This window comes from Myotis nattereri (genome assembly GCF_964212035.1).
Source record: "Myotis nattereri genome assembly, chromosome: X".
NCBI lineage: Eukaryota > Metazoa > Chordata > Mammalia > Chiroptera > Vespertilionidae > Myotis > Myotis nattereri.
In genome coordinates, this window is record NC_138078.1 from 121,428,348 (window position 1) to 121,443,482 (window position 15,135).

The window sequence follows — 15,135 nt, forward strand, 5'->3', positions numbered from 1 at the left end:
TACATGCTGAGTATAGTTAAATTCCCCTTTAATCCCAATGAAACAATACCTAAATTCTCTTTTGAAAAGGGCAAGGACAAATCATCCTCATCTATAATCTTAACCATAAGTTTGAAGAAAAATGTACATTGGATATTAATAAAGCATCTTGTGTTCCATAAGTTTAAAAACCATCACTTTATTGCTTACCTTTAACCTCTCTCCTATGGACACAGGGGATAGATAAGAAACAAGGAGTACTATTTTTCCTTCCTGCATGTTCTAAGACACGCACATGTATACTTTAATGAATTTTAAATTAAAACACACATTCATTTGCATAGTATAATGTGCTCAATGTGCCCCCACCCCGAATTTCATCTGTTGAAACCCTAATCCCAATGTGGTGGTGTATGTAGGGCCTTTGGGAGGTAATTAGGTCATGACTGTGGAGCCCTCATAGATGGGATTAGTCCCTTTATAAAAAGAGGACAGGCAGCTAGTTAGCTGTTTCTGCCATGTGAGGACACAGCAAGAAGATGGCATTCTACAAGGGACATAAGGGTCCTTACTAGAACCTGACCATGCTGGCACCTCGATCTCAGACTTCCAGCCTATAGAACTGTGGGAAATAAGTTTCTGTTATTAAGCCACCCAGTTTATGATATTTTGTTATAGCAGTCTGCACTGACTAAAATACAAAACCTTGTCTTTCATGGGCAACTCTGTTTTACTCAAAAGAGGGAAGAGTGTGGATTACCAGAAGAAAGCGGCCAAAGCTAAGGCCATTTAGATTAGAATGGGCCATCTCATTTCCATATCAGGTGGCCAAAAGGAAAAAAGGAAACTCCTTGAGAAAAGAGAATTCTGTCTGTGAAGTCATAATGTCTAGAGGCTGCAAACCTCAACTAAAATAACGAAATTACTCAGAGCCTGCAATTTAAACTTTATTTCATATCTATTGTTAAATTACACAAAATCAGTGAATGGTTTGTAAAGCTACACCATTTGGACAGATGTTTACAGTTGAAATCATGATGCTGACAAAAAAGTATATTTATAACATCCCCTATATACAATAATCAGTACAGACAGAAAAAAATGCACTTAATCTCTGCAAACCATGCACATCACAGCAACAACACAAAATGATTTTCTGAAACAAGCTTTTCCACTGGCTCGGGCTTCATCTTGCTTTCTAACAGTAACTATCAGTTTTAAGAGCAAACATTATCAATTAAAATGAAACAAATTTGAAATACCACAGTGATCTACAGAGTCTTTATTTTAAAAACACAATGTACACAAAATAGTTTCACTCTAAAATACTTTGACTTGAAGGTATGTTTTATTTTTTTTTAATTCCTTTCTGTTTTTCAGTTCCCAGAATTCCCAGAACTGCAATACTGTCAGACAAAGCAAAATTTAGGAATTTTGACACAAGCTCAGAGTCAAGAAAATTTATTTTCAATTGAAATACTCAGCTTCTTGTCCAGCTTGTGGCCATATTATTACAGATGAAACTAGATCATGCAAATGAGCAGATTGTACAAGATGTGTCTTATGGTCACACTTCTAAGCATGGCTCTTCTGAAAACAAATGCCACTTCCAGTTGCCTTATTTGATTGGCAGCAAGGGGGTTAGTGTAAGTTCTTTAAAAAGTACAGCAAAATCTGTAAAATGCTTCGTAGAACAGTGGGTTATGTACTTTCTTTTTTGCCCTGCTCAATTCATAATCAATACCCTAAAGTATTTATTGATAGACTAACTTTCCTCAACTTATATGCTGATACTTAACCTCATGGCAGAACACTGTCTCCTTTGGTTCTTTCTTAAAACAAAACCTGGTAGCGGGTTAACCTCAAAGAATCAAGGTACGGTTTTGGTGTTATTGAATAACTGGCTATCCTAATGCTTAGTCTACCATTGTTTTTCTTGTGTAATTGTCTACAATCTGTCAACACGAAAAAGAAATAAGGGGCTAGAAATAGCCAGCCCAACTGGAAACATTACAATAAAAATGTACAAAAGTAAATAACAATTCATTCACATTCAGGTTCAATTCTATTTGATCAAGAATAACTTCAGCAATATTATTAGACAAATTATCCTGTTCAAGAGTTTCTTGATAAGGACTTCACTACACAAATATTGATAAGACAATTCTATAGAAAATCCTGACTTTTATCCAGGATTATACATCACAATAAATTCAGCAACACACCATTTATATGACGAAGAAAGATTCTATAAATGGGTTAGTTTGGAATGAGCACAACTCAGAAGCCTTAAAATGAATGAGAAGCAGCGCCAAAAGATTCCAGAATTGTTGACATTACAGTGCCCAGAAAGTATCTGGAAATTAGATCTTTACATTGGTATTCCATTTAGGAAAAAAAAAAAGTGTTCTGTTAATATGAGATACACCCTGTTTAAAACCTTTGAGAGTAGAAGGTAGAAAAAGTTTAAAATTTTAAACATCTCTTAACAAGATATGATCCTGTTCTACTTGAAAAGCCAATACTTTTACATAAAACAAACCATGTTTGGGAGAGAAATTTTTCATTTTGTACATTTTGGTAAAATGTAGAAAACAAAAGGTTGTGTGTTTAATTTTAGGCTTTTTATGTTTATATTCATGCTAACCCCTGAAAAAAAATGCTTCTAAAACTGAGTTTTAACAGTGTATCATAAATAATTTAAAGTCCTTTTTTTTTTAGTGATAAGTTAAGTGGTCACATTTTGTTTTCATTTTGTCTTTATAACGAATTTAAGAATTTCTTACAATATCTAAAGAGCAATTTCTGGTGAGTCTGGTTTGGCTTTTGGATTGTATAAATAGTCCAACAAACCAAAGAAAAAGGAGGGGGGAACAATTTAATTACATATTGAAATTTGTTCTACCCACGCACAGTTTAACATATAATTGAAAGGCAACTGTAAAGGCAACATCTTAACTTTTTTTAGCTTCCAAATTTAAGGAAGCAAGATGTTTTTGGACACTGTCATCTTTTCAGATTTGCCATATTTTTACTGGCGCTTTGGGAAGAGTGTGCAAAAGCCTTTGGGAGCCATTTAACGCCATTTCTCTACACTGCCTATGTAGTCATTGGTGCCATTGCTGGTGTTGCTATCGCTCTGTTCTTGGCCTGGGTTCTGCTTCGGGTTTTCCCGGTTTTCTTTCTGGATTGAATTCTGACTCGAACTCTGAGTCAGATTCTGAAGCAGATTCTGAATCAGATTCTGAGTCATGTTCTGATTTGCATTCACATTTGGGTTCTGACTCTGATTCTGACTCGGATTCTGGCTCTGGACCTGACCCTGGCTCTGGAAATGGGTCTGAAGGAACCTTCCCTTCAGGAATTTGCGCTGTTCCTGACGCTTCCGCCTAGCATCCTGATGATCCTTCTGCCTCATAAACTGATACCTTTGCAGAAAGAGATCTTTCGCATAGCTGTACAATTCCATATCCAGAAAATTCAGTCCCTCAATCCGCTTTTGGATTTCCTCATTGATTTCTACACTAGAGGCCCTAGTGGTATTATATTGGGTAAACGGCGAAATGAAGTTCATGTTGAAGGTTTTTTCAAACAGATATTGGGTCTTCCGCTGAAACTCAGTGAGGCCGAAGAATGCCATGTGCTTCAGATTCGATTTGGCACTTTCTAGGAGGACCTTGTTTCTTTGCTTTTCGGGCATGACAGAGAGGTTGTAGCAGCCTACGAGGGTCAGGTCAGAGAGCATGCGCACCTGGCGGTTGTTGGCCAGATTATAGGGACAGTCCATGAACTCTTTCAGTGGGCAGCCGGACCAGTCATCACCAGTGTAGCAGCTGGGCAGCTCTTCAGAGGTTGGGGGCCTTCCATCGCAGACATGCAGTGATGCTTTCCATGTCGCCCCTCTCTGGACATGCCTCCACTCACTCAAGTACCGGGACACTGGGTCTCGGAGGATGGTGATATAGTGGAAGTTCCTATGGAAAAAGCACAAAGACCAACAGTCAGGGATGTGGGTGACATAGTGGCATCAGGGAGGAGTATGGCATATGCGATGTTCACTGGCTGGTAAGGAAGGCAAAAGGGGAATGATGGAGATCTGGTGGCATTTTCCCTGTGAACTGTGCTGTAGTCTCCTCTCTTTAGTTTCACTAGCCTGTCCAGATAGCTAATTCTTTCACCTAACTTGCTGGTATCAAAAGTTTAGGCCTAGGACATCCATCTTGTCATGCTTCACTTGCCCTCTGTTTCTCTCTCTCTCTCCAAACAATGACAAAATCCTTTCAGTGGCCCCATTTGCTAAGTAGGCAACCATTTTATTTCAAACCGCCCCACGCAAACTCCCATTAAATGATCATGAAATGAAGACTCAGTGGAAGTAAGTGATTTTATTGAAGTGATATGGAATTGATAAGTGAAAATAAATTCTAATCTTTGTTGCTAAATACACAAAAGCTTTTTTCTCAATATCCAGTCTAATCAGAATGTCATCTTTTTTAAATAAAATTTTTTATTGATTTCAGAGAGAAAGGGAGAGGGAGAGATAGAAACATCAATGATGAGAGAGAATCATCAATTGGTGGCCTCCTGCACTCCCCCTACTGGGGATGGAGCGTGCAACCTGGGCATGTGCCCTTGACCAGAATTGAACCTGGGATCCTTTAGTCCGCAGGCCGACACTCTATCCACTGAGCCAAACTGGCTAGGGCTTAATCAGAATATCTTATTTTTTCTTTATTGATTAAGGTATTACATATGTGTCCTTATCCCCCATTGCCCCCTCCCACCCACCCCCACTCATGCCCTCACCCCCCTAGTGTCTGTGTCTATTGGTTAGGCTTATATGCATGCAAACAAGTCCTTTGGTTGAGAATATCTTATTAAAAAACAAAACCTCATTGAAAGAGTGTTTGATATGATATCTTTGATTTTGGTTGTATAAACATCATGGCTTATACATTATGGAAGTGGAATGCAGAGATAGGCAGAGCAGCCCAGGGCCTCCAGGAATAAACATTGTGGTTAATTACTGACTGAAATAGACATGGTATCTGCCAATGGCATATATGCAAGCTACTACCTTGGTTTCAGTCTTCGCTCACATGGTACCTTTCTCGATAGGAAAATTAACTCTGTAAGTATCCAAATGCCCCTTTTCTTTACCCATTGAAAGGACAACTCGATGTCAGCAAGAGCAGAGGCTTAGCTGTGTGATTCTCTTCACTTTAAAGCTGAAAGCTGATAAAATTCTTTGTTCAAATAGCAAACTAGCAAACATTAAAACCACACACCCCCCCCCCCATACATAGCAGGTACACACACACCCCCTACCGCAGGAACATTAAGGCCTATGATATGATCAGGTATACTCAAGGGGAGAAACCACCATGGGGTGGGCTTTTAATAAGAAATGAATTTCCATTCAGGCTCAGTGCCTAAAAGACAAGGTCATGGAAGGGCATATTGTGGAAGGAAAACAACAATAAACACTGAATATTAGCATTTAGTTCCTTAAAGAAAGCCTGGAGAATGGCTTACAGCTTTTCTGAAGTTTATTCATTCCCATGTGAAAGGCTTCTGGCCCTGCACACATGCACAAGGAGCCAGAAGGAACCAACTCAATCACCCAACTAACTCTGTTGGCTGATGTCCTCTGAGGAAATGTTTCTCCTAAGTCTTGGCCTTTGAGCAACTCGGGTACCCTGGGAGTTATCCTGTAGGCCTCTATTCTGTGCCTGGTGTTCCCTCTACCTGGTGTGACCTTCCTTTTTTGACTGGAAAATTCCACTCATCTTTCAAGTCCCAGTCCAAGTACTATTTCTCTTCTGAGAAAACTTACTGCAACGCTTGCTGCCAGCCATCACCTCTTCCCTGTGTCACATAGCGCTTCCACACTTGGCCTGTGTTAAAACACTTTTGATACTGAATTGCAATTACTTGTTTCTATTTCTGCTTATACTATGTTTTCTAGGACAGGGGTTCTGAGCCATCCTTCTATAACTCTCACACCATCCATCCCAGCTTTGTACCTTGGCCTTTACACCTGGCACAAAGCAGAATCTCAGTAGCTCCTTCAACTGCTTATTTAATTTACTATTCTGGAGAAATTGGAAACTAAGAAGGATATGTCTGATCATATAAAAACTCTGGCTAATCTTCTAAGTGCTTTGCAAAAATTACAGAAAACAATTTTAATCACTTTCAATGTTTTTTTTCTGGAATAAACAAGCATGGACACAGAAGCATCTGGGAGTGAAGATGGTGAGGGGGCCAAGACCACCTTCACCTATTCTCACTGCTTTTCTTAGGACCTGACTTAGTGACTGTCACTAAAATTCACCTCAGTGAAGATACACCGTTAATGAGTAGCAGCTTTTGTTCCCCAGCAGCCTTTACCAACAAAGTTGACTATTCCCATGGGCTTCCTCCTTCCACTCCAAGCTTTGGTATTCATTCATTCATTCAGTACATAATTATCAAGCCTTTATGCTAGGCCTCAGGCGAAGCTTAGTGACAATTAGTCTGATTATTTGGGGGAAAAATGAAATTTATTAAGTTCAGTGACACATTTGGATTAATCTTTCAACCAGCTTTTCCAGGCATGCATTATAATGGGGGCTGCTGTGTGTTTTAAACCACCATAGTGGAGTCACCTTCATGCTTAGCTGACAGTCCTTCCCCAGTATGTTTTCCTGATTTAAGCCTACAGTGACATCTTCTGGTAAGTCCTAGAGTGCACCCCAGTGCCAGTCTGAGGCGCTCCTTTCTAACAACTCTTCCTTACCTTTCAGAGCAGATTAATTGCAACCACCAGGGTTAGTGTCAAGAACAGTGATTTGGAAGTATTATTCCCACATGGGGAGAGAGAGGAGACACCACAGAAAGGCAGAGACAGACATTCCAAGAGTCTTCATGTTCTGGATGTCTGACTCCTTTCTCTCCAAGGTCCCTAGTGCCCGCATGAGATGAGCGCAGTCTCTACACTGTAGGGATTATCATGGCAGCAAGCGAAATTAGAGGAGCCTCCACATAGGCATGCATGCAGGTGTGCGTGCATACACACTGCCCTGGTGATAACAGCTACCCTACATTCAGATGACAATAGTTCTGGAGATTCAGTGATTGCCAATGGCCCCCTTCCTCCGGGCAAAACAGGCCCAGAAGCCCAGATTGCCACAACAGGAAACACTTAATGCTACTCGAAAAATGATCTTATAAATTAAAAGGAAGATCTGCTAAAGGGAAGGTTTCCAGGAATGTCCAGTAGCCTCCCGAGTTGCATAATGTGTTGGTATTGAGAAGGCAGGTAAGGATAAAACCTGGGAGTTTTAGCTGGGCAAAGGACCCAGGATGCCCATTCCTCAGAGTGAGGAGTTGTAAGGGAACATTAGAAAAGCAGTCTTCCCACCCACAGCAAATAATGATATGAAAGCCCAACCTTATGTGTTGAGAATCAAATAGGCTCAGGGACATGGGTGGCACATTTTCACTGGTCAGTACAGTTCAAGCACCTAATGTGTGCCTGGCATTGAGACAGGCATGGGGGACAATGACAGGAGTAAGAGGTGGGGACCTAAGGAGAGTATCTATATATATAAAAGCCTAAGCAACCATTACGACTGCAGGACTGAAACGACCAGTCAATTAGTCGCTATGATGCTCACTGACCATCAGGGGCAGATGCTGCCCCTTGGTGGTCAGTGTGCTCCCACAGCCAACCTCCCTCCTGGCCAGCACCCCCGATTGGCCCTGATCACCAGCCAGGCCAAGGGACCCTCCACCTGTGCATGAATTCATGCACCAGGCCTCTAGTTTCAATATAATGTTAGAGCAAGTACAAGGCACAATGAATGCAACTTGCAGTGATTTTTAACTTAAACTGATGAAAGAAGAAGAGTTGGTGTAACTTTATTTTGAAAAACAAGTAAGAATTAGATGAGGCAAGAAGAGAGAAATGGAGTGTGAGGCAGAAAGATCAGCATGAGCAAAGGCACAGAGGTATCAACTACCGTGTTGTGTGTGGAGGAAGTGCATTAAAACATCTTACTGGGAATTCCGAGGTGGTGGAAGGAATTGAGGGTGAAGAAGTAGCAATGAACCTGGTTGTGGAAGGCCTCAGATGCCATATTTAAGAATTTAGACTTCTGTGGGTGACAAGGAGGTCTACAGATTGGTTTTTAATTCCACACATATGGCTTCAGATATTTAAAAGAGAATATTTAATACCCAGAGGTTTCTCTTCTTTATGCTAAATATGGTTTTCAACTATTCTCTATACAGCTTCGAGTGCCCTCTCTGTCCTCTTCTTTGCCTGTGAATATATCCCACTTTATTGGAATATGCCCTCCAGGGATAGTCTGAAAAGTACCTAATAGGAACAGTCTATCCCCTCTCTCACTTTTGACACCATTTCTCTAAATGTGGCCTCATATCACATTGGCCTTGTTAGCAGACATGCCATATCACTGACACACAGTCAACTAAATTCTTTCATTCATTTACACATATGCCATTTTGAAACTCAATCTATCTTGTCTGCCTGATGCCATTTACTTATGGTCCTGTTTCTTTTTGATAGAATAAGTCTAAGCCTGTCAAAATGTATCTGGATTTTGATTATACCCCCCAATATCATCACCATATCTTGTCATTCTTGTGACAATGCCCATATACAGGCACTGATCAAAACAGAACAAGATGCAGGTTTGGGGTAGTTGCTGGAAATCTCCTTTCAGGTTGACATAACCCCAAAGGTTGCTGCTGAGTGGGTGGATTTAATTTTAAACCAGTGAGCCAAGTTCAGTCACAGGAAAATCACACTCAGTCTGTTTCATTTAGTAGTATTTGGAAGGAAATAACTTGTGACTAAACGTGTCACTTAAGTTAGATGACCAGGAATCACATCTTTAAATTGGAGGCATGACTCCTCATCAGTTACCTGGGTTAATGGCCATTGTTTTTTACTCTGTATGCCTTTGCAGGCAGAGCACAGTGAAATGAGCTACCCTGTACAAGTCTAGGCCAACTTCTTCCTGTCATTGATAAGTAACTGAGGAAAGAACAGCAACCAATGAAACATTTGTCCCAGCAAGAAACCTGGGGGACACCCTGCCTCCTCTGTCTTGCCCATCACTAACATCTGAACTTTCCCTAAGTCCTGTTGACTCTAGTTCTTTTTTAAAAAAATACATTTTTATTGATTTCGGAGAGGAAGAGAGAGATAGAAACATCAATGATGAGAGAGAATCATTGATTAGCTGCTTTCTGCATGTCCCATACTAGGCATCAAGCTTGCAACCCAGGTATGTACCCTGACCAGGAATTGAACCATGACCTCCTGGTTCATAGGTCAACCTCAACCACTGAACATCGCTGGCCAGACCTGACTCTAGTTCTTAATAGCCCTCTAGTCCATCCTTTCCACTGCCTGGTGTCAGGCCCTCATCACTTCTTTACTGGATCACTGTAACAGCATTCTGGCCCACCTCCCTGCTTCCAGTGTCACACCCATTCCACACCCACCCACCTAAGGCACACATCTGACCTATCATTCCCTAGTTAAGACCTCTCACTGGCTCCATAGCAACTATGACATGAAGTCTAAGCTCCTCCACGTGGGACCTGCAACCACCTTTTTTTCTCTCCCTTGTTTCTATCATACATTTTCCTCCTTTTCCTGCATGATTTACATCCCCCACCCCTCCTCTGAATCTCAGGCATTTGGTAATATCCGGAGACCTTTGCTTGTCACAACTGGGGGCAGATGCTACTGGCATCTAGTAGGTCGAGTGTCAGGATGTTGCTAAACATGTGACAATGCACACAAAGAACTATCCAACCAGATACCAATAGTATCAAGGTTAAGAAGCTCTGGTCAATATTCTATGTCCCAGGCATATAAAAGTAATGTTAATTTTCCAAATTGGTCACAGGCAAAGATTCTACAGGCCCCTTTCCTTTGCATATGGAGGGCCCACTCTTTGGATAGTTTCTATCTGTATTTTTGTAGGTTATCAGGAAAATCCTTTAAAACTCAACTCAAAGATTGCCTCTTCCATGAAACCTTCTTTGGCCTTCCTTGGCAGACTTCACTGCCCTGGTTATCCTCTGTCCCCACTGCACTGGTATTCTCCCATTGTAACATTTATCACAATGTGCTGAGATTATGTAGTAATTTGTCTGCTTCTCCCATTGTACTATGAGTTCTAGGAGGGCAGAGACCAGGTATCATTTATCAGCGTAATCTCCTTTGGACCAAGCACAATGTTTGGCATCAAATAAGTGATTAATAAAAGATTGTTGAATGAAAGTCTGCAGCAGCGGCAGCAGCAGCAGCAGAGCTTAGGATCAACTAGGAAAATGCATATATTTTTCTTTGATAAGGAAAAGCCACTAGATGTCAGTATTAAATAACAGATATACCATTTTATATCTGTGATGGGATATTCTAAAGAGATCTAGCTATAAAGGACATCTAGTAATATTTAGCAGCTTCCCCTGATTTTCTGTACAGCATCCCACTGTTAAAGAAGGCTGGGAAGTTTAAGAATATTAAATGTAAGGAAATGGACAAAAACAAGAACCATATTTTTTTTTTTATTTTTACAGACTATCCTGCAATGAGTACCTGAGTACTGAGTCATGCAATCCTAGACTTTCAGAACAAGAAGGAACCTTTGAGATAGCAAAACACCTAGGTCAAACCCTTATCTTTTGAGGCGAGGAACTCAAGGTCCTGAGAGAGACAAGAATTTGCCCACAAGTCACAAGTGGCTAGTAGCCCTTGGGAATCAGTCTATAAGTACAAGGAATATTGCTGGGCTGAAGGCCTGTATTTTGATAGATTCTGTCTTTGTGTTTGTTTAGGACAGCAAATAAAACAAGCCTGAAAGAGCTCACTGAACCTCATGAAGGGGAAATATTAGGCTCTTGAGAGACAGCACTTCCTTATACCAATTGCATATCCAGGAGCTGGAGGGGCTTGTGCCTAGCACTTATACATTAACTCCCAACAATACTGTGAATTAGATAATCTCACTCCCATTTCAAGGATGAAGAAACTGAGACTCAGGGAGAATGAATTGACTCAGGACCATGCTACAAGTAGGGGTACTTAGACTTGAACCTGGTTCACTCTGACTCCAGAACATGTATTCTTCCCATTCCAGTCCTGGGACACAAACCCGTTAGGTCTGCCTCTACAGACAAACTAAAAAAGTGGTTCTCAAATTGTGGCCCCAGAGCAGCAGCCATCAGCATCACTTGCAAACTTGTTAGAAATGCACATTCTTGAGTCCATTAACTGAAGCAGAAACTAGAGGGTTGAGCCTGGCAACCTCTGTTTTAACAATCCCTTCAGGAAATTCTGATGCATATGAATGGCCAAGTTTGAGAACCACTGCCCCACACATGTGGCCTCAGAGATCAAAAGTCTCTCAGAGATCCCAGGGAATACCCAGAGTGTGGGTAAGCCAAATTCGCTCCCAAGTGCAAGTCTGAGCTCCTCACTGTACTCCTTAGACAAGCCTTAAGGATGCCCATTTCTGTCCAGGGAAAGCCCAGGGAACTTTGCCTGAGAAAGTTATGAGGATCATGCTGGAACATTTACTTTAAGGCCACTGGTTCACGAAAGGCTAAAGTAAGGTTTTCCTTGTGCTTCTCAAAGAGCAATAAATATCAAAGCTTTTTGTTTTATGGAAGAAGGCCAGCAAAACTATACCAGTTAAGGTCATAGGAGTGATCAATGAAAAGTTAATTTAAGAAAGGGAACAAATTCGTAGCCCAAATCAATAGGAATAAAGATTTTATTATACCCGACGCTTAGTTGCTTTGTGTTGGGTTTTTTAAGTTCAGCCTTTGCACATCCTGTTCTTGGATCAAGTGTGAGTGGTAGAAAAATAAGAACTGTGGTCGGTGGTCGTAAGTAAAGTCTCCAAACAGTGGGAGTTAAATATGACATTGAGTCATAAATGCTGAAGGTCTGGTCTTCTTCCTCGATTAATGATGCCTTAACCAACAGCATGGGCCCTCCACTGCATGTAAATGACATGGTCAAATCAAGGAGGATGGCTTTCAGATCAAACAACATTAATATATGAGCACAGAATAAATAAAAACACAGGTAATTAAATCAAAGGGAAAGAAGCCTCCGATGGGATTGGATCCCTCAAGCCCTGGAGTTGCCACTTTAACTGCTGCTCTTGTGTGACTCATATACTGGCAGTCCCCAAAGAAGAGTTCCATAAACACTGATCAGCAGTGGCAGCAGCCTCATAAAAGAAGTGTAGGACTTTGAGAGGGGACTATTTCGAAGTGGGTGGATACTCCCTTCATGTGTTGTTTTTTGGTACATTTGCCAACAGTCCTGTGGCTTAGTCATGCTTTATCTAGTGAGAAGGGTGAGCCATCACCTTCACATAGAGTGGGTTACTTAGAACAGCACCACCCATGATTTTATTTGATTTTCTTTACAACACTAGGGAAACCCAAATGATCTGGATACTGAACCTCTCCCGTTCCTCTTCAAGTTGATGTTATGGGCTCACAAACTTGGTCAGGATCTCCTGGGCAACCCAAGAGATGTGGGGAGAAAGACCAAGCCTTGGAAGCCCACTGATCTATAAGAGAAACAAGATTTTCACTGGTTCATTGAATGGGTTGCCTACAGTCCTTAGCAAGACCTAACCATTCCAGGTAAATACTGGATATAAAACCAACTTAGAAGAGGCTACAGGTCTTGTACACACCAAACAAGCTATTCAGTTTTTCTTGCAGAGGTTTTTTGCTATTCTTTACACCTCACCCAAAGGAATAGTTTTGTGTTTATAAGCTAATAACTTTATTAACAGTTTAGTTAATTGATTTTCTCCTCTAACCTATCTTGTCTATTGTGTGTGTGGGGGGGGGGCATTAAACAGCACAAATGTGCTTTCATTAAACCAAAGGACATTTTCCTATGCCATTCTTCTTTTCCTCTAACAAAGTAGGAAAATTATGCTTTCTTCATTGAAAAGGAAGAAAGTAGGATTTATAATGTCTGTAAATTCAAACCCAATGTGGAATTCTTCACATAATAAGTCCCGGTGATATTTACTTCTTTTTTAAATAAATCTAGCTCTCTTCCTTCCCAAAGCCCAGTAGGCTCCAAAGTACATACATCTACGGACTTTTGCAAACAGTGAAAAAGCTGATTTCTTTAACAAGATGTGAAATTCCAAGCTTTATGACCCGTAGTTACCAGCTTTCATCCAGAGTTCATTCAATTGCTTGGCAGCATGAAAAGTTTTGCAGCTTACAATGCCTCCTGAAATTTTTTGCATTCTGAAATTATTTTGTGAGTCTCGGTTCATTAATACTTACTGTGCTTTTTGAGGTGGAAAGAACTTCTACAGAAATCCCCCTTGGGTGTGTAGATAAGGAAGCTAGGGCCCCATGAAGGGAGGCTTGGGAAATATCTAAGTGCCATCACTGGGAAGTACCATGGCTAATGTCTTCCTCTTAAGATGAGCATCCTTAGTGTCTCTTGTTCTGGGAATCTACCGTTCCTGTCCTGCCTTTTTATTGGAAAGCACATCCACTACAAAACACTGCATGTTCAAGGTCTCAACCAGTAAGTAATAAAACTGGTACCTTTATGACATTCCATTCGGGAACAGGTATGCACAAGTTGGGGATATAGTATTCATTTAGCCCTAAAGTTGAGGGGCTTGGCCTTGAATTGTAAGACAGATATTTAATCTATCCATAATCAAAGTACCAACTTTGGGTAACCCCCAAATTGCCACAATTAGAGCTGTAGGACACAGTAGTGAGAAAGCCATATGCATATGGGCACCTGCTCTCAAAGAGCTTAGAATTTAGTTGGGAGGCAGGACCAAAATTCAGTGACAGGGGTAAAGTTTGAATATAGGGAAGGGCTAAAATAAGTGCAAAATTAGTCAGAGAGGAGAGTTTACTGTGTTCTATGATAATCAAGGAAGGCTTCATAGAGGAGGAAAAAGCTGATCACATCATAATGAATAGAAAAGATTTAAGTAGGAAGCATTATGACGTGAGCAAACAGTACAGCAGAGGAGCTACTATTAAATGTTATGATTTAACAGGCGATTACATTGTGCCAGGCACTATGCTAGATTATTCCTCACAAAACCAAATTAAATTGGTGCTAATGCCTTCATTTTAGGCACAATGAATGTAATGATTAAGAGGGTCCATTAAGAGGGGCCAGTGTAGCTCAGTGGTTGAGCATCGATCCATGAACCAAGAGGTCACCAGATAGGATTCTCAGTCAGGGCACATGCCTGGGTTGCCGGCTGGATCCCCAGTAGGGGGTGTACAAGAGGCAGCCTATCGATTTTCTCTCTCATCAATGTTTCTATCTCTCTATCCCTCTCCCTTCCACTCTCTCTAAAATCAAGAAAAACATATATATATATATATTTTAAAAAAAGGCCCATTCTAGAACTGCACTGTCCAATCAATATATAGTCACCAGCCACATATGGCTAGTGAGCCTCCTGAAATGTGGCTAGTCCAAAATAAGTGCTTTAAGTGTTTGTAAGCACATGTACTAAGGTTGACTAAGACTGAGAGGAAGATAAAATATTTCATTAATTAATTATTACTTATATTGATTATATGTTGAATGATACTATTTTTTATATTGGGTTAAGGAAAATATATTAAGTTTAATTTCACCTGTATCTCTTCATTTTAATGTACCTATTAGAAGATTCAAAATTACAAATGTGGCTTACATTATATTTCTGTTGGATAGTGCTACTCTAGAGCCAGAGTGCCTGGGTTCAAATTGCAGCTCTGGCAGTTACTAGCTGTGTCAGCTTGGGCAAATAACTTAACCTCTCTCTGCTTCTGTTTTTCTCATTTATACTGTGGGGGAAATCACTGGGTATCAATGAAGATAAAATTATATATATATATATATATAAAATATGGCGTCTCCCCAAAATGTTTATACACTTTGAATAATTATTAATTCCAATGTGTTAAAGACAGAAACATCAATTTAACTATTAGCTGTTAAGTGTGTGTGTGTACACACACACACACACACACACACACACATATCCTATGTAATAAAAGGGTAATATGCAAATTGACCCTAACAGCAGAACGACTGGGAATGACTGGTCACAAAGT

General features: G+C 40.5%; 1 protein-coding gene across 2 annotated transcripts in view; it reads right to left on the reverse strand.

Moving 5' to 3' along the window:
• Positions 1-913: 913 nt before the first annotated feature.
• The window catches only part of HS6ST2 (heparan sulfate 6-O-sulfotransferase 2), a 325,043-nt gene continuing 310,821 nt past the window's right edge, over positions 914-15,135 (reverse strand). For both annotated transcript variants that reach the window (XM_081115234.1, XM_081115235.1), the window contains one exon: positions 914-3,953. In XM_081115234.1, coding sequence (XP_080971360.1) covers positions 3,056-3,953 — 898 coding nt within the window. In that variant the 3' untranslated portion in view covers positions 914-3,055. The remainder of the gene's footprint in view (positions 3,954-15,135) is intronic.